The sequence below is a fragment of the Rhinolophus hipposideros genome (assembly GCF_964194185.1).
Source record: "Rhinolophus hipposideros genome assembly, chromosome: 8".
NCBI lineage: Eukaryota > Metazoa > Chordata > Mammalia > Chiroptera > Rhinolophidae > Rhinolophus > Rhinolophus hipposideros.
Window position 1 is genome coordinate 87,773,469 of NC_138054.1, and position 18,753 is coordinate 87,792,221.

Consider the following 18,753-nt stretch of genomic DNA (forward strand, 5'->3'; position numbering starts at 1 on the left):
GGAGAAGACAGAGACCACCCTGGGCAATTCCTCTGACTTTCTCATCCAGAAGGCTCAGCTTTGTGAAAACAAGAAACACAAGATTTGTAAACTAGGGGCAGCCAGATGGCTTAGTTGGTTAGAGCACGAGCTCTGAACAATAGGGTTGCTGGTTCGATTCCCACATGGGCCAGTGAGCTGTGCCCTCCACAACTAGATTGAAGACAATGAGCTGCCGCTGAGCTGCTGGAGGGGCAGACGGATGGCTCGGTTGGTTAGAGAGCAAGCTCTCAACAAGGTTGCCAGTTCAATTCTTGAAGCTGATGGGCCCTGGAGAAACACAGTTCCCCAATAAATAAATTAAAAAAAAAAAAAGGTTTGTAAACTAGACAAATGACTTCAGCCCTCTCCAGTAGGAGTCCAGAGACAAGAAGAATTTACTTTCTGTGGTTGACAGTTTCTAGAATGTCAGACTCTTATAGACTAAAATGTAGACTATTTCCAAGTCCTTTTAGAAGCTGGTGTTTTTAAAAGAACATGGTGGTGAGGTCTGGTTGGAAGCCCCATTACCTCAAGTGTTGCCCATCCAAGACTGACTGACCAGCCTTGCCCTGAACCTGGCCTTCCTGCTGTCCTCCCTCCTGGCCAGTGGCAGCTCTGGCCTCCAGCTGCTCAGGCCCAAAACCTTGCAATCATGGACTTCTCTCCTCCTCCTCCATCCAGTCCATCAGTGACTCCTATTGCTCTGCCTTCAAAAAGTACCTAGGAGCTGCCCTGTTGGGAAAGGCCGCTCCTCATCTCCTGCACGCTGTCTTCCAACCCCCTTTAGCTGCCTAACAACGGGCCGTGGGCCTGGAACACATCCTTACCAAGAGATAGAGCCCACACAGCCTGTGCCCAGCTTGTCACCTTGTGTGGGCATGTCTTTCCATTTCAGGCTCAATGTACGCTCTTTTGTCCCACTTAAGCGTCTGTGTCATATGGCACTCGGCCAACCCCACTGCTGTATCTGTCTTCCTCGGGGAGGGGACAGGGTCCTCCCACCTTGGCATGAGAGGGTGAGTAGCAGCTGGCAGGGGAGACCCACTGGCCTTGGGGGATGGACCCCCACTACTGAAGCTGATCTCGCTGTCTCTTCTCCGTGTGAGTAAAGCATCCACCCAGTGCCTGACTGCCATGTTTTCTCCGTGGCGCCTCCACTACTGAGATTCAATAGGTAGCAGGATCTGAGTCGTCCCCTGGGACTGACAATTGGTGCAGTGTTCTGTTCCACATGACCACTTGTCACCACCCCACCTCTACCTCCCAGTCCAAGCCACCAACATTGTCCTGTTAGAATGTAAATCAGACCGTGTCCAACCCTGCCCCAAGCCCTGCAGGGGCTCCCCTCTCACTCAATATGAGCCAAAGTCTTCAAAATGACCCACTCACCCTGCACCGTCTGGGCCCTGCTGCCTTCCTGCCCTCATTCCCTCCCTCTCCCCTCGGCTCCAGCCACACTGGCCTCCTGGTGGTGCCCCCAAGTAGACCAGGCAGGTATGCGCCCACTCAAACCCTCTCATGCGAGATGGAGTCTCCCAAGTACCACTGGTATCCCCAATATCTAGAACGCTGCCTAGTTCCCATAGGTCTTTTGAATGTTGAATAAATGTTACAAGGTCTCTCTTATGAGGCCTGTTGTGTGGAAAGGAGGCAGCTATACTGGTGGTCCTCAGCCTCTCCTTGCAGGCTGGTGCTCAGGCTCTTTGGGCCACTGTGCTTGAATGGGCAGGGACACTGAGTAGCGTGGGTGGTTGTCACCCTCCCCGACCCCTGGCGCAGCCCGTGGCCAATGACCAAGAAAGCTCAGCTCCCTTGCTTTGCACTCTTCATCTCAGAGTCGGCTTCTGGGGAATGCACTTAAGACAAGAGCCTTCCTCTGCCCCCACCCAAAGATCCAGTCAGACTTGGGGCTCTGGGACTATGAGGAATTGGGGTCTCTGATTATACTATCGCCTCTGCTTGGCACAGGCAACAGCCAGGAAGAGGTGGCCTGTTGCTTCCTGACCCAACCTCATCACAGGCTCAAGGAGCAACCCCACTAACAACGTTGCTGTCATTTCGGGAGCCCTTCTGTGGCCCAGGCACGTAACATTTCTTCTGCCTCATCACCCTTTGTCCAGAAGACACTGAGGTCAGAGAGGCTAAGTTGCCCAAGGACACATAGCTCATCAGTGGCAGAGCAAGATTCAAGTCAGTACCTAAGTCATCTGATTCAGAGGAACGGACGTCTTGGAAGATGCCCTTGTCTGTTGGGGCCTCAGCTAGGCCAGAGCTCGGCGCAGGGCAGGCCCCACTGGTCATGAGCCCCTGCCTCCTCCGGGCAGCTGAGCCCTGGCAGCCTGTGGAGTCGCAGGGGAACCTTTCCGGGAATGGCAGGTCCAGGACCCAGCCCAGCTGGGAAAGTAATCATGGCTCAACACACAGCCAGCTGCAGAATTCCCCAAACTTTAATACCATGGCTCCGAGAGGGCAGCTCGGAGCTGTGGGGAGTCTCGGGTGCTACAGATACCTCTGCCTCCAGTCCTGGGGTCCCGAGGCACCAAGTGACCAGATAGTGAGAAGCCAAAGGACCTTAACCCAATACTCCCGGGGCTGAGCACAACCGGAAGGCCACAGTGCTTGACCTGGGGCCTGCATGGAGGAGCTAGGGGTGGAGGCAAGGAAAGAGACCACAGTTCCCAGCCTGGGACCGTGGGATACCTGGAAGAGAGGGGGGCCTCGGGGACCTTGGGACAGGTGTGGTCACAGGACATTCAGACAACACCTGAAATGGGGAATGGGAGGGCACATTCCACGTTAGGTCCAAGAAAGGCCGGTGAGGAGCAGCCCTAGGATGGCATCCAGCGCATAAGGAAGGTCATGCAGCCTGGACCTCCCCCACAGTTTGTCAAACTGGCCCCAGGGTTGGGGCCAGGCCCAGTGCAGCTGGTTTCAGTACCCTTGGGGGGTGTGACCCTTGCTCTCCGGGCCTGCAAAAGGGTCTGAGGGCACCTCTGGCGAGTCAATTGTCTGGTAAGCGCTGTGCTCCTGTGAAGGTCCACAGAAACCTAGGCAGTGGGGAGATGGAGGGAAAGAGAAAATGATGGGTAAGAGTGCAGGACACCCCACTAAGTGCAAACCAAGATCCACTCCATCCCCACCAGGCAGGCCAGCGCTGGGTATCCCGGCACCAGGACAGTGATGGTGGCCGTAGCCCCAGTCAGCAAGCCGTAAGCATGTGTCGTTCATGCAATCCTCCCATAACCCTGCAGAGATACTATTAGCCCCACTTTGTAGATGAGGAAACTGAGCGTCAGAGACGAACTGACTTGCCTGAGATTACACCGCTTGAAGCTGAGAGCTAGGATTCAGATGTAGGCAGCATGACCCCAAAGCCAGGGCTGTTAGCCACTATACCTGGTACTTCCCCAAGCAGCGTGCGCTCAGGAATCTGGGCTGAGGAATGCCCAGCCCTGGGCCCACGTCCCCCCACCCTCCAGCTCCTCTCCCAGGCAGAATGGACACCGTAGTATTATATGCAGAAGGCCCCAGGGCCTGGCACAGTTGCACAGGCTGGAGAGTTGGAGCCAGGGGTGCAAGGCAGAGGGGAGGTCTCAGTACCTCCATTCCTCACTCCCATCCCTCCTCTGCTCATCTGTCCTGTCATCCTGAACAAGTCCCAAGCGCTCTGGGTCTCAGTTTCCTCATCTGTCCAATGGCAGGAATGTTACTAGTCCCCCCTCACTCCGGGGCAGGCCCGGGCAGTGCTGAGGTTGGCCCCAGGCCACTGCTGCCCTTGGCTGCTTTGCTCCCTCAGGTGGGTCATGGGCCTCTCTTCTCAGCAGTGATGTTGATAGAAGGCCATTTCTCAGAGAGAGAAAGGAAATGAGAAAGTGTGTGGGAGAGAGCAGGAAAATGGCTCGGCCCCCATGAGAAGGTATCGCTCAGAGAGGGCGTGCGGCGGGGCTAAGGCAAGAGGACTGGTCCGCCGGGGAAGCACCTGCTGTTCAGTGCTGTCTTTGGCTGAGGCCCCCTGGCCCATGCCCACACCCTGTCTCCCCTGGCCACCCAGACGCCACAGGCAGGAGTGGTTCTTGGGGCCCGGGTCTGTGGGAGCTGGGAGAAGGTGGCCCAGCGTGGGAAGCAGCGTGGGAACGGAGCCCTCAACCCTCAGGATGCAGATTGCCCACGGCTGCCCACACCCCCAGCTGCCTCTGTGCCCGAGCTCAGAAAGGGGGGGCCTAGCCACTGCCCCCAACTCTGCTCATAGCCTGAGGCCAGGGAAAGGTCACAGCAGGCTGGGACAGCCCAGGGACCGCGGGGCGCCTGCACGGAGCCCAGGAGCCAGCACACGTTCTAGCCTGGCACTTAGCACTCTGCCAAGCCCCTCCCTCGTCACCTGGTGCCTGATCAGCTCACTGGGGCGGGGGCCGTGGGTCAGGGGGGAGACAGAGGAGACGTGGGTAGATGGCAGTGCCGTCCCCTGGCCGGTGAGAGAGGAGTCGGGGACTGGCAGTAGGGCCTCCTCACCCGCGCGGAGCTGAAGTTCACCCCCACGTTCCCGGTACATGTGGTAGACGAGGCAGCAGGACAAGGGCTTGAGGAGCAGGTTGAGGATGGCCATGCCGGCGCCGAAGTGCGCTGTGTTTGTGAGGATGTGCCGTGGGTAGAAGACGCTAATGTGGATGATGTCCAGGAAGATGGTGGCCACCAAGCCACCCAGAAACTGCAAGACAGGCCGGCGCAGGGCCCAGGCATGGCCACGTCATTGGAGTTTATGAGCCCCCAGCACACATACCAGTCTGGAAGCTCCATCTGTGCCCTACTGTGCCCTTAGGGTTTGATGGAAAACAGATCAAGCAAGCAAGCAGGGCCCTGTGGAGGACATGCCTGACGTCGGCAGGGCCGGAGCAGGGACTCGGGGGCTAGGTGGAGCCCCCACCCATCTCCTATCACCCTTGAGACCATGACAAAGCACACAACTTGGTTCCAGGACCCCGGAGACGGAAGGTCCCCCCGAGTTCACCCAACCTGTCTCCACCACCAAGGAAATCCCTTCTCTGTCATCCTGGAGGCCTTCAGCCTCAGTCACACTGAGAGGCTGGTGCTGGAGCGCTCACCGCCCCTTGGGGCTAAATGGGTGTCGGGAAGCTCCCCCAAGGCAGAGCTCAGCTGGGCTGTGTCCACTTTGACCTCACAAAGTAGTGGAGTTCCTCTTTGCGGGTCTTCCAGCCACATCCCTCCCTCCAAAAAGAGGGCCCTAGAGGGAGGTTACTGGGTACATGCCCCACTCCCCTCAGGGAGTGACCAGTCTGGGGCACTGGTGGGACCCCACCCCACACCTTTCTTGGGGAAGACAATGAGCAGACTCTGGGCTCTGAGCCAGGCAAGCAGAGAGGCAGGCCAGGCCAGTGAAAACACACGTGGGCTGGCAGCCGGGGCGGGCTTATCTGCAAGGCTGTAGGAAATGGAAAATGAGGACACAAGGAAAAGAGAGAAGACTGGGACGGCTGAGGGGAAGACAGAACAGGGGCCATGGAGCACCCTGAAGCCCGTTCCCACGCTGCTTCGCAGCTCACCATGCTTATGGCGTCGATGGAGTCCCGCTGAGCAACGGCCCACACCCCCAAGGCCAGGATGGTGAAGTTGGCCCAGGCGTAGGGGCCCAAGAACACGAGGCAGCCCCTGTGGGAAGATGCGCCTGAGTCAGGTCAGGTGGTGTCCGCCCCACAGCTGCCCACCCCCTCCCACAGGTCACCTCCCTTGCACAGCAGGCTCTCAGGGTCCCCGCTGGGAAGAGGCAAAGTCTTCCAGGCCACGGGTTACTTGTTCTCCTGCCCCGCTGTGCCCCAGAAGTGTCAGGAAATCCCATTGGCTCTGCTTTCCCAATCGGATCCCTCCAGGTCCAAACTGTCTTCGGCTGGATTTACCACCGCAGCTTCCCCCACTGGTTTCCTGACTTCCACTCCTGCCCCCTCCAGGCCATTCTCTAAATAGCAACCAGTAATGTCCAGGGATGTCACTCCCGAAAATCCTACAAGTTTTCTCTCCCACTTGGAAGAAAACAGACTCTTCCCCGTGGCCTAAGGGGCCCTGTGGGAGGAGGCGCCATGACACAACCCTCCTTTCCCTCTACTCTGAACACCTGGCCCTTTTTCGTCAGTTTAGTCTCAGCTCAAATGTTAACTCCAAGACTCCTTCCCTGACCACCCAATTTGAAGTACCACCTCGTCCCTTTCTAACACAATGCCCACACCATTTCATTTTTTAGGGTACTGATATGTTTGCTTGTCAAGCCAATGAAAATAATCGTTAACACAGAGGCCTTCCTAGAATCCGGCACAGTTCTAAATGCTTTAAATTGACAAATTTCTGTGTGTTTGTGTTCATAACTCCAGGAGGGGGGCACTATTGTGCTCCTCATTTTACAGGTGAGGCAGAGAGGTCAAGGAACTTGCCCAAGATCCCACAGCTGCTAAGTGGGAGAGCTAGAATTTGAACCCTGGTATTCTGGCTCAAGAGCCATGTTCGCTCTTACTATTTTCACTGGGCCTAGACTGCCCCAGCAGGCCGTGACGCACTTCATAAACTTAAAGGACATGCTCTGATGTATACCATACGGAAAATACGTGCAAAGCTCTTAAGGATAGAGTGTAACTATCATGGTCTTTAAGTAATCTCATTTTGGGGTTTTAAGAAATCAAGTGCTGGGGCCCCAGCCCAGACTCACCAACCGAGAAGCTGGGGAGTGTGACTGGGAAATCTGTATTTGACTTTGCTTCTCAAGGCCATTAACCATGATTATCACTGTTCACATTATTCACAACTGTTTACATGTGCACTGCTCTTCAAAGTCTGCAAAGTGCACACGTGAACTCCATGGTTTCTACTCGTGGTTTGGCAAAGAAATCTCCCCAGAAGGCTCAACAGATAAAACAGACAGCAATGATGAGTCAGTCTTGCAATCCTCCAGCCAGCAGCCCTTTGTGGCAGGCCCTGGGCAGTGTCGGTGAGCAGGCCACGCTTCTCCCTCACGGCTCCTGAGGAGTGTGCTGGCCTTATACCCATTTTACAGATGGAAACCAAGGCCCCAAGAGGTGGAGTCGTTTGCTCAAGATGGCCTGGCTGGAACATGCCAGAGCCAGGCCATGACCAGGGTCCACTGAATCCCGACTCTGCTATCTGTGGGCAGGGGGTGTGATGTAAGAGTGAGGGTCCACCCCTAAGCAAGTGGCCTCACCCCTGTGTCAGGTTCATCGTGTGTCTACTTGCTGAGCTGCTGAGCTAACGCACAGAGGGCAAGGAGCTCAGCCCCGGGGGCTGGCACCTGGAAATCCTCCACACATGTAAGCAGTTATTTCTATAATCGTACTTTCACCTTTCAATGACCTTACGAGATAAATGGGAGAGGCAGTGACGCTCTTATTTTAAAGAGGAGAAACTCAGGGAGTTTAAGTGACTCGACTAGGATCACAGACACACAGAGCTCTACCTGATGTCCACCCTACCTGCCTCGGGGAACGCAGCGTGGCATGTGAGACCGACCCCCTGGCTGCAGCACCTCAGGCCTTTCGGATGCAGAGGCCTCGGGGAGGAAGCAGAGTCACGCCAAGCCCCAGAAGCCTTGCACAGTATCCAGAGGATGAGCTGAGCTGTCAGCACTACCCTGGGCTGGCCACCTCCCCTAGGATGAGGGCTCAAAGCGCCTGGGAGGCAGTGATGGCAGACACCTCTGGGAAAGGCCCGGGGCTTGGGATGGGGGAGCTTGCTAATGATGCTCTTTGATGAAGGTGCTACTCAGTCATGGGAGACAGGTGGACCCAGATCCCAGGGGACCGGTGGACACAGAACCAGACACCGTGGAGTCACTCACCAGGTCGTCAGCAGCCAGTGAACCAGGAGGATCATCTATGGCACAAAATGGGGGAGAGGATGGAAGAAGACATCTGTGAATGAGACCATGGGGGCGGCAGGTAGGGAAGGTCTGGAAGCCGGAAAACACAGGAGGCCCCTGCTTAGCACCTAAGAGGGCTTCACCAATGTCTGATGAAAAGAAACATCAGCAACGGCAAGTGAATTAGGGGTAGAGGAGATCACAGGCCAGGGGACCACAGGCCAGGGGACCACGGGCTAGGGGACGCTGCCACGTCACTATTCCCCATAACCTTGGGGGCAGGTGACACCCACACCCCTTCCTGCTTCCAAAGGCTGGAGGCTCCTTTGGGGAACCTGGCAATCTGCTCTGGAATCAGAGGAGGCCTCAGGGGAAGTGGCCGGGGTGGTGGCGTGGTGGCGGTGGGCTTGGTCAGGGGTCAAGGGTCAGGGGCGTGGATCTCATCCTAAGTGCACTGAGGGAAGCCGCTGGAGGCTCTTCTGCAAGGAAATCACTTGGCCTAATTTATGTTAAGAAAAAAAATCCCTCTCGCTTTTTTCTAGGCTTCTATGATACTCCACCCTTTCAACTGCCCCAGGAGTCCTTACAATAACAGCCCCCTTGACTGGAACTGGTCTCTACTCCTGGCAATCAAAGAGTCCTAACTGGAAAGCAAATAAAGAAGGAAGGAGCAGATGCTATGGGGAGGGCAGGGCAGCTATCAGCCAGAGCTTCCCAAGGAGGGTGCTCATGGATGAGTGGGGATCAGCCAGGCAGAGGGGAGGGAGAGTGAGGTATTCCAGAGGGGGGGCATGGAAGTGCAGGCAGGAGGCAGGACCCAGAGCCTTGAGGAGGAGGAGGGTGTGGCAATGGCTGAGGGGGTGGGGGGACACTGAGACGATGGGAGGCCAGGAGCCCCAAGTCAGGAGTATCTCAAAGGACTGAGGAGTTAAGCTGGGAGGGGGGCATGCCAAGAGCCTAGGGCAGGGGCAGTATGCCAGGCCCAGAGAGAGAGGGCAGACACAGCACGGGTTTGCTGCAAAAGGCCCCGGTTTCTGGTCTCGTGAAAGGGCAGGAGAAGTTGCCCCCTGCAATAAAGAACTCTGGCTTAGGAGAGAAAAGCAGTTACTGTTTAAGGCACAGCTGCTATGTGACAGGCCCTGCACCAAACGCCTCAGCGACCTTCTCTGGGCCTCCCAATAGCCTCTGGGACAGACACCATTACCATTCCCACCTTAGAGATGAGTTGGGCTCAGAAGTAAATAAAGTTGATCAAGACGCCACTGATGGCAAGTTGGAAAAGCTAGAATTGAAGTCGACTCCAGAACCTGTGCGCCTAACCTTCACACTGGAGGCCGCGCGAAAGATGTGGGCATTTTCCACACGTAGGGGGCAAAGCAGTCTGCAGCAGAAGCCTGGGACACCCCGCCTTCACCCTGGTGCCGAATGCGAGTGAGCCGAAAAGGATCTGGCTCCCCAGCCCCCCAAAACTCAGAAGACTAGGAAAGTATTGTGTAAGGACTGATGTGAGGACTTCCCAACTTTAGGGAGGTCCCAAGACTCTGAAAAAGGCAGGCTGTACATCACAGAAAGCATCTTCTAGCTCTAGAAGGAATCTTCATGATCGTCTCTACCTTTGTGTGTGCCTGAGCTCTTCCTACGTGTCGGGCACCATTCTAAGGACGTCCTGCACATGAACTCATTTAATTCTTAAATCCTCTGAGGTACCATTTTATAGTTGAGGAAACGTCACACACTGGATCAGGAGCACAGCCAGGATTCAGCCGTGACCATTAGGCTCTCTGGGCCTGGGTGGATGTGTTCTCCCCAATACAAAGATGGGGAAACGGAAACAGCGGAGGCTTAGTCTTCCATGGGTTTCTTTTCCCAGAGGCTTAAGAGAAGCGATCAGATGGTCCTAAGTTTCTTAAACATTTGCAGTGTAACCCACCATTCCTGATACCAGCTTGGCAGCCACTCTGGGGATTCAATGGTGAGTAGAGCAGATGTGGCACTGCCCTGTTCTCACCAGCAGGAGACACTGGCTCATCCGGTAAGCACTTTAGGAATGAGGGAGCCAATGAGACACCATTTTGAAGGAAAGTTACAGCAGAGGGAAAGGAACCTCATTCTACATCAGGGGCAGTGGGGGAGTGAGCTGCTTAGAAGGCTTCTCTGAGAGAATGATATTTAAGCGAAGATGAAAGTGGTGAGCAGAAGGTTAAATAGGGGCAGAGAGAAAAGAAGAGCATTTCAAACCGAAGGGATGTTGCCTTCTGTGTGTCAGAAGGGAGCATGGAACATTCTGGAAACTGAAAAGAAGCCAATGTGACTGGAGTAGAAGATAAGAGAGTGGAGGGGGGACAGGAAGCTGGGGGAGGGCAGGGCTGGGCCTGGGGAGAATTCTGATTCTCCCCAGAATCTGATGGGGAAGAATTCTGATTTTTATCTTAAGAGCCAACCACCATCCCCTCTAACAGGAAATCCTACCCTCAGAGGGGAAGGTATCTGACAAGGACCAAACTGAGTGGGCAGCCACAGTCATCCTGGTGTCCAGCTTTCAGACTAAGAGAAGACATGGAGGAAGCAGGCACAGGAGAGGCAGCTCACATCACCATCTTTCTCCTGAAAAGAACACCTGATCCTTCCCGCCGTTGTCTTCTCTCTTAGAACGGGTCTTTATTTCCCAGTGCTTTGGTTACGACATCTAGACTGTGCACACAATAGGTCTTGAACAAATGGCCCTGCAGAGCACGGCTTTATTAGGGTGACATGGAAGGCTGAGCCACAGGGGCCGCTGATCTGCAGGGAAGCCTGTGGGGAAATCACTCTACATAACCTGGGAGATAAAGACTTTTCCTAGAGCCAGAAAGTTCTGTGACACGAATGAGCACCTGGACAAAGTTTAAAAACATGCCGTCTCTTAGGAAGAAAAGAGCATAACTTGGAAATATTGCAGGTCCTCAAAAGACATGCAGTCTCTGCCATGTGACATCACTTTTGTTTTATAAATACGAGGTCAGACAATTAAGTTCTCGAACTTATCCTAGAAAAAGTGCTACATACCTCAGTGCTGAGTATCACTACAGTCACCTTCGAAGTACTCCCCTTGGGACGCTATGCCAGCCCCTAGTCCACCCTTCAAAGCCATTTTGGAACTCTTTTTCTGGAATGGCCATCAGAGCTGTTATCGAATTACCCTTGATGTCCTGAATGTCATCAAAGTGTCTTCCTTTCAATATTTCCTTTATCTTGGGTAAAGAAAGAAGTCATTGGGGGCCAGATCAGGTGAGTAGGGAGGGTGTTCCAATACAGTTATTTGTTCACTGGCTAAAAACTCCCTCACAGACAGCGCCGTGTGAGCTGGTGCATTGTTGTGATGCAAGAGTCATGAAATATTGGCAAAATTTCAGGTGGTCTAACTTTTTCACGCAAACTTTCCAGCACTTCCAAACAATAAATTTGGTTAACTATTTGTCTAGTTGGTACAAATTCATAATGAGGGTGGCCGTTAGCTCCGTTGGTTAGAGCACAGTGCTCTTAACAACAAGGTTGCTGGTTCGATCCCCACATGGGCCACTGTGAACTGCGCCCTCCACAACTAGATTGAAACAACTACTTGACTTGGAGCTGATGGGTCCTGGAAAAACACATTGAAATAAATAAAAGGTTTTTTGGGTTTTTTTTAAAGCCTTTAAAAAAAAATTCAGGCTGGCCCGGTGGCTCAGGTGGTTGGAGTACCATGCTCCTAATGCTGAGGTCGCTGGTTCGAATCCCACATGGGCAGTGAGCTGCGCCCTGTACAGCTAAGATTGTGAGCAACAGCTCTCCCTGGAGATGGGCTGCCGGGAGCAGCCGGAGGTCAGCATGAGTAGCCATGAACTGCCACGGGCTACCGAGTGCCGCCATGAGTGGCTGGTGGCCAGCGTGAGGGGCTGGCAGTCAGCACGAGGGGCCGTGGGCTGCTGAGAGCGGCTGGCAGCCGGCCAGAGCTGCCGTGAGCTGGTGTGAGCGGCCGACCGGCGACCAGCGACCGACTGCCTCAGCCGGGGGAGCACAAGGCTCATAATACCAGCATGGGCCAGGGAGCTGTGTCCTACACAGCTAGACTGAGAAACAATGGCTTGAACCGAAGTGGGAGAGGGGGAGGCGGGAGAAGGGGGAAAATAATAATAATTTAACCAGGCACTGTAAAAAAAGAAATTCACAATGAATAATCCCTCTGACAGCAAAAAAGGTTAGTAACGTCATTGCAACAAGTTCACAAATTTGTCAGTCCTCATATTTAAGAAACTTAGCACTATCTGATCACTTCTGTTAAGCCACTGGGAAAAGAAACCCACTGAAGACTAAGCTTCCTCTGCCTCAGGTTCCCCATCTTTGTAACGGGAGGACACACCCACCCAGGCCTAAAAATGTGTAATGTCCAGGAAAGCTCCAACAAGAAACTGGGCCACAGGACCTGCCCTTCCCCAGAGTCCTGGAGGAGGGAACAGTGACTCATCTCGGCACAAAGGGACTGTCTGCTGGCTCTAGGGGAGACTTCCAGTAACCAATGGGAGACCTGGGCTTCTCAGGTACCGCCACAGAGAAGTGTGGAAGGAGGGGGGCGGGATCTGAGAATGTGCCTGGCGGCCCAAGCACTTTCCTGGCCGGGCAAGAGGAAAGAAAGACCTGAACTAGACTCTTCATATAATGCACGGTCCAGGCGGGCTGCTGGGCTCTTTTCCAGATGGTGACCCATGTGTCAGAAGACCGAGGGAGGAGAGGGCTAGTGAGCCAAGGCAACACGGGGTAGCAGGATGCTGGGTTAGACATAGGAGACCTGGTTCTGGTCTAGGAGCCATATCCCTCTGTGTCTGAGCCCTGTGTTCCTTCTCTGTGAAATGGAGGCCATACCTATTACCTGTATGTCCCCTAGGGGTGCCTCAACTGCAGAGACACAGGCAGCTGGACAGTCAATGTATGTGTCTGCTTCATAACCATGAGTACCTACGTAGGACAGGTATCCTATAACCGTGAACAGCAAAAGCAACGCCTGCTACTGAGGTCCTGCCTGCCAGTGACTACGCTGCCTTGAACACTTGACCCCTGTCATCCTTGCAACTACCGGTATAGAGGGGAGAGTCTTAATCTCGCTTTACTTATGAAGAAACAGAGGCTGTGAGAGGGCAAATTGGCCCACACTGTAACACCTACAAATAAGAGAGCCCAGGTGCAGATCTCAGATGGTCTATCTGGTCTGAGTTTTTATGCCAGTAAAAATGTAAAGCGACACCGCCTCCTGGACCACTAGCTCCTCCTCTTATCGCCCTAGAAGATAGGGTTTATTTTTGTCCTCTTTTACTGTGAGGACACTGATACTGACAGGTTAAGAAACCTGCTCAAGGTCACAGTAAGTAGCAAAGCCCAGCCTTGAATGTCTGGCCCCAAGGCCTGGGCTCTATCCATATGCTGTACTGTCAGGGTTTGGAAAAGCAGATGGAAATGAGGTTTAACCTGGAGAAGGGAAAGCTAAGGGGAAACCAAGGGGTCCTGTGGACTTAGACTACTTTGCCACCAGAAGCCCATGAGGGATGCGGGGGGCGGCGCGATTTCCCCACAGGTGGTGCACTGACCTCTCAGATCAACATACAAATCGACATATGAAATATAGTCCTACCAGTCCCGTGCAAACACTCCATGACTTGTTATCTGAGGTAGTGAGATCCCAGAGGGTGGCTAGGGCTAAGGGACACAACTCAGGGCTGCCCTAGAGGGGAGGCAAAGTCAGGCAGTGGTTAACTGCATGAGCGCTGCAGCCAGGTATCTGATCCTGGCTCCATGCTGCAGAAGCTGTGTGACCTTGTGCAAGTGACTTGACTTCTCAGAACCGCAGCTTGCTCTTCCGTAAAGTAGGGACAATATGCCTGTTTCATAGGGTTGTGCGGACCTAGTGGTACAGGGAAGTGGAGAGGTATGTGAGGCAACACAGTGCCTACGAGGTAATCAGCCCTTGATGCGAAGCTGTCCTCCTTACCATAGGAAGTCGGCTTCCTGAGTTCTCAACCCAAATGCTCCACTACCCACCCCACCCCCACCCTCTTCCCACAAGGGCCTCTTTCCATAAGATGTCATGAACCCAAGCCTAGTCCTTTCTAAGCTTGTCACAATGTCATCCCTCCGGCTCAAGACTTGCCTCAGGGATGGGGCTCAGTTAGGAACTACCTTTTGTGCAAAGGGCCTAGGGCAGCTATTTCTTTTAATCTGGCACCACTGCCCCTCTGGCTGGGCACAAGCAGGCATTCGGCCAATTCCCAAAGAATGTATGAAATAAGGGAGTGGGGAGGGAGTGCAGGCCCACGGGCTGCATTTCCCCAGCTCCCTCAGGGCCCTGATCTTGGAACAACCCACGGAAGTGCCCGTGAACCCGGAGTCAATAGCTACCCTCCATAGGAAGGCCAGATTTAACAATACAGCACACTTCATTTCAAATTTCAGATAATGAATAATTTGTTAGGATGTCCCAAATCTTGCCTGGAATATATGTATGATAAAAAATTATTCATTGCTGATCTGAAATTCAAATTCAACTGGATATCCTATATGTTACCTGGCAACCCTGGTCCCTCAGGGCCTCCTGACACTAACTTGTCTCTGACTAGTAACAGCGGAAGACCTATATAGAGACAGAGGGTCTTTTTTTCCAAACCAAGGGAAGGACCAGAGTTTCATTCTGGGAAGCGAAAGCCAGCACAGCTCATACCCGTGGTAGTGTTTGGTCTGTCAGGCCAATAAGTTGCTCCAAAAAAGCCCCAAACAGACTTAAGTCCCCCTGATGGACATAAACTGTCAAGGCAGAAGTCAGCCCTTCCTGGTGACCAGGCAAGGTCTCAGGCTGGGTTTGAAGTCTGACCCTGGTGGGTTCAAATCCTGACTCTGCCCCTTAATCCCTGTGGGACTTTGGCAAATTATTTATCTGATCTGAGCCAAGGTTTGCTCATCCGTAAAAGATGACAATATCAGCTTTCCCGGAAGGCTGTTGTGATTAAATAAATAACCGGGCACACCACAGATGCCCCAGGAATGAGAGCTTTCTCCCTTCTCAACTCCTGCAGCTTTGTCCTTCATCTGATTTTCTCTTAGCATTGTTTTAGGCAAATCGCTAGAGAAAAGGCAGTTGGCATTAATCCCACACTGCCTGGAACAGAGTGAGTATGGATGTTTCCCTCATGGCAATTTCTTCCCAGATAAACCTTCAACCCAAGCCCATTCTCTTACTCCAGCCATCTCTCCACGCAGCTGTTGACTAGAAGCTTCAGGGAAGTTGGTCCCAGCGAGGGGTTACTGGAAGTCTGCCTGTATGAAGTCATAGCACAGAGCACGTCTCATAGCCCAAATATGAATGATGTGCTGTTTTGTAGTCATCTCTCTCTTGGGTTCCTTTAGTACAGGACACCATGGCTGCTGAATGCTTTGTCACCAGTGAGTAAAAGGGCATTCCTGGATACAGTCTCCGAGACCTAAAATGGCAGGTTTGGTGGAAGGTTCACACCCTCCTGACCAAAGCTAAAGGCCACAGCCCCTCTGTCGCAAACCCAGCCAAGAAGCACAGCGGGCTGGGGGTTGGCAGGAGACCATGAACCTCCACCAATGGCATCCTGCGGAGCTGAGGAGAGCCGTTCAGGAAATGAAGACATCCCAGGAAGCCCTGCAGTGTTTTACTAAGGGCACCAAGTTGTGGTTTTCTGCTGTTAAGCAACTGCTACTGCGGTTTGTGTTTCTTAGGCAAGAAGGACGCAGGGCTTATTACATTTTGGAAACCACCAGTCCGGGCACATCTACTTTTCTTAACCGGATTTAGCAAACAAAGGAGGCCAGGTGAGAGGTCCCTCGCCTCCCGCCCTCTCCCTCCTCGGCCCTCCCGCTCTCCCTCTAGGTGGAGGGGGGGTGTCCCGCCTCCAAGCCCCCCCCTCGGGGTCGTAGTCCCTCCCCCGCGCCTTCCTCTTCCTCCAGGGGCATTCTGGTGGCGTAGGCCAAAGCAATCCTCCCGGGCCGGCTGCTCCCAGCTGGCGGGATGTGCCTGCGGGAGGGGCGGCCCTCTCCCTCCCTTACGCCTCCAGTGCCCTCGGTTTCCCTCCTGGCCTTTTCCTGGACCTCTCTCCCGGCCTTGGTTTGCCCGCCTCCTTCTCAACTGGCGTCTGTATCTTTTCCTTCTCCTGACCCCTCTTCTTTCCCAAACTCCCGGCCTTGTCACCTCTAACATCCTACTTTAAAAGCGCAGACGGCGCCCACCCTCCGGGAGAGCCGCCCCGCGCCCGCCCGCCCGCGGCGTGGCCACCCCCGCCCCGCCCGTCGCCACCTTCAGGTTCACGGCTGGCAGCTCCATCCCGACCTGGGCGGAAGGCACCTGTGCGACAGCCGCGGGGTCTTGGAAGTCGGGAAGCAAACTTGCCGGCTCCACCCAGCTCTGCTCCTGGGCTCCAACCCCAACGCAGCTCCGGGCCACGTGAGCCGGGTCACCTGACCACTGCCCGTTCGCTGGGAGACGGCGTCGGCCAGCACCCTGTTCCCCCTGGCTCCCAGCTCCGTCCACTCATTGCTCAGGGAGTTCCCGGGGGCGGCTGGAGAACATCAGGACTTTTGCCGCGAAGGGAACAATATGTTGCCTGGTTAATATCCCAACAGGTGGACTGATGGGACCACCTGCAGCCAGGAGAACTTGGGGGTATGTCCAGGTGCAAAGGGAGACTGTGGCAACAGCTGCCATCTTATCCTTTAGACCATCCTCTCTCCTCTCTACCTTCCAGTGTCACATGGACGGTACCTACCTCAGAGGAGCCTTGTGAGGATAAATGAACGAATTCATTTTGTTAAAGAAAAATTTATTCTGGCATTTGTTAAAATGGTAGGGAAGACTTCATCCAAGACTATTGCAATAGGGATGTTGCAGGAGGGGAGAAAAATCAAGCTTAACTCTGAACACAGCAAGGACAAGTGGGGTTTTATAGCCAAGCAGCAGAGAGAGGGGTCAGTGGATGGAAAATGACTAAGAGGAGACACTAAAGGTTGGGGGGTTTCTTGCTAAACTGACCTAACAAGATTCTTGCTAAAGGCTGGCCAACGATTTAGACATCAAAAGGTGAGGGGGGGCAGGTGAGGAACTTGATCAGATACGGAGGATGATCAATTATCAAGGGGGATTCTTGCTAAAACTGGGCTATGCAGGCCCAGCAAGAACAGGTTGCACACCGAGGCCAGGCTGAGGCCTAGTTTGAGGAGAAGGCTCATGAGCCTAACTAAAGTTTGGTCAAGGGTAGAGTTTTTGTCAAAGTAAAGTGCCTAAAACAGAGCCTGGCACTTACTAGATGAACAGTACATAGAAAATATTGTTGTTATCAATACACAAGAGGCCACTTGAATGAACATACTAAAAGCTGTAGAAAAATCCATCTGGAAGACCAGCAGAAAACCTATAGGACACACGTGTTTCCAGAAAAAAGCAGACTAGTGAAGAAAGATTCTGTCCAGACACCTGTTTGCCCCTTAACCAAGAATGGAAGAAATTGAGGAAAGAAAGAGCTGTCTTCAGACAATAATTTAGTGGTTACCAGAGGGTAAGGGGGTGGGGGGTGGGTGATGAGGGTAAAGGGGATCAAATATATGGTGATGGAAGGAGAACTGACTCTGGGTGGTGAACACACAATGGGATTTATAGACAATGTAATACAGAATTGTACACCTGAAATCTATGTAAATTTACTAACAATTGTCACCCCAATAAAATTAATTAAAAAAAAAAAAAAAAAAAAAGAAAGAGCTGTCTCACCTGCCATCTCAAAGGCTGTTGACCACCTCCCAACAGGAATGTAAATTCCCACTACCTCCATCCTCCCCTCCACCCCATCCTTCACCCATGACCAGAGAAAACTTTATTTAGAGAACACCAGCTTTCATTTAGAGTCACCTGGGGATGAGGGTCCCCTGGGGTCTGTCTGACAACTTGTTCTTGTCTCCAGGACGGGAGAGACCATGTGGGAACCTGCGAAACTGCCTGGGTGGGTCCTGAGATCATATCAAGACATATACTCTCTCCAGCACAAAGGAAAGACTGCAGGACCTGCAGGACCCACTGACCTAATTTAATGCCCCATTCAGAGACAAAGCCCTCCAACCCAGGGGTAGAGCAGCATAGATCTGCCATTGTAACTGAGAGCTGGTGATCTTTAGAGATCAGCCCCATGGGTACAGCTCATTTAGCTTGATTTTTGGGGATTTAGAGCACGGGAACTGCGCTAGAACAGGGCAACAGAGTTTGAGTCCTGGCTTTGTCCACTTACTGGTTGAACTTAGGTAAGTCACTTTGCCTCTCGGTGCTTCCGTTTTCTCATCTGTAAAATGAGGATAATAACAGTGTCTTCCTCCAAAACATTGTTAGGATTTGTTAATACATGAAAAACATTTAGGACAGTGTCTGGCGGACAGTAAGCACTTAGTCAGGATTGGCTGTACTTTTATTAATAATTATTAGTGTATTACTGTTAATTATTGTTGTCAGTAGAGTACATAGAAAAGAGTAATTCCTCAATAAGTGGTCGGTATTTTTTTTTAAAAGATTTTATTGGAAAAGGGGAACAGGACTTTATTGGAGAACAGTGTGTATTTCCAGGTCTTTTTCCAAGTCAAGTTGTTGTCCTTTCAGTCTTAGTTGTGGAGGGAGCAGCTCAGCTCCAGGTCCAGTTGCCATTGTTAGTTGCAGGGGGCACAATCCACCATCCCTTGGGGAGTCGAGGAGTCGAACTGGCAACGTTGTGGTTGAGAGGATGCACTCCAATCAACTGAGCCATCCGGGAGCTCAGCAGCAGCTCAGCACAAGGTGCCCTGTTCAATCTTAGTTGCAG

General features: G+C 53.1%; 1 protein-coding gene across 10 annotated transcripts; it reads right to left on the reverse strand.

Annotated features, from left to right (window-relative positions):
* Positions 1–2,449: 2,449 nt before the first annotated feature.
* On the reverse strand, positions 2,450–16,345 carry AGTRAP (angiotensin II receptor associated protein). 10 transcript variants are annotated; one of them, XM_081056658.1, is made up of 6 exons: positions 16,215–16,318; positions 15,134–15,375; positions 7,874–8,043; positions 5,580–5,685; positions 4,531–4,726; positions 2,450–3,068 (listed from the first exon to the last, which is right to left on the reverse strand). In XM_081056658.1, exons 3-6 carry the CDS (start codon positions 7,906–7,908, stop codon positions 2,953–2,955), a joined length of 453 nt encoding a protein of 150 aa, XP_080912784.1. In that variant the 5' UTR covers positions 7,909–8,043; positions 15,134–15,375; positions 16,215–16,318; the 3' UTR covers positions 2,450–2,952. The 10 variants fall into 10 exon arrangements, with proteins under 10 accessions (XP_080912784.1, XP_080912786.1, XP_080912783.1 ...); XM_081056656.1 differs by having other exon boundaries at positions 2,452–3,068; positions 7,874–7,908; positions 16,215–16,271; XM_081056663.1 differs by having other exon boundaries at positions 2,452–3,068; positions 7,509–7,908; positions 16,215–16,271.
* Positions 16,346–18,753: the final 2,408 nt, after the last annotated feature.

Bases quoted from the DNA above. Each gene is read 5' to 3' on its own strand.
- AGTRAP (XM_081056654.1), bottom strand. From the start codon at position 16,241: ATGGAGCTGCCAGCCGTGAACCTGAAG. The intron at 7,909-16,214 runs GTGGCGACGGGC...TTTGTGCCATAG, and splicing joins TGCCAGCCGTGAACCTGAAG to ATGATCCTCCTGGTTCACTG. The intron at 5,686-7,873 runs GTGAGTGACTCC...ATCTTCCCACAG, and splicing joins CACTGGCTGCTGACGACCTG to GGGCTGCCTCGTGTTCTTGG.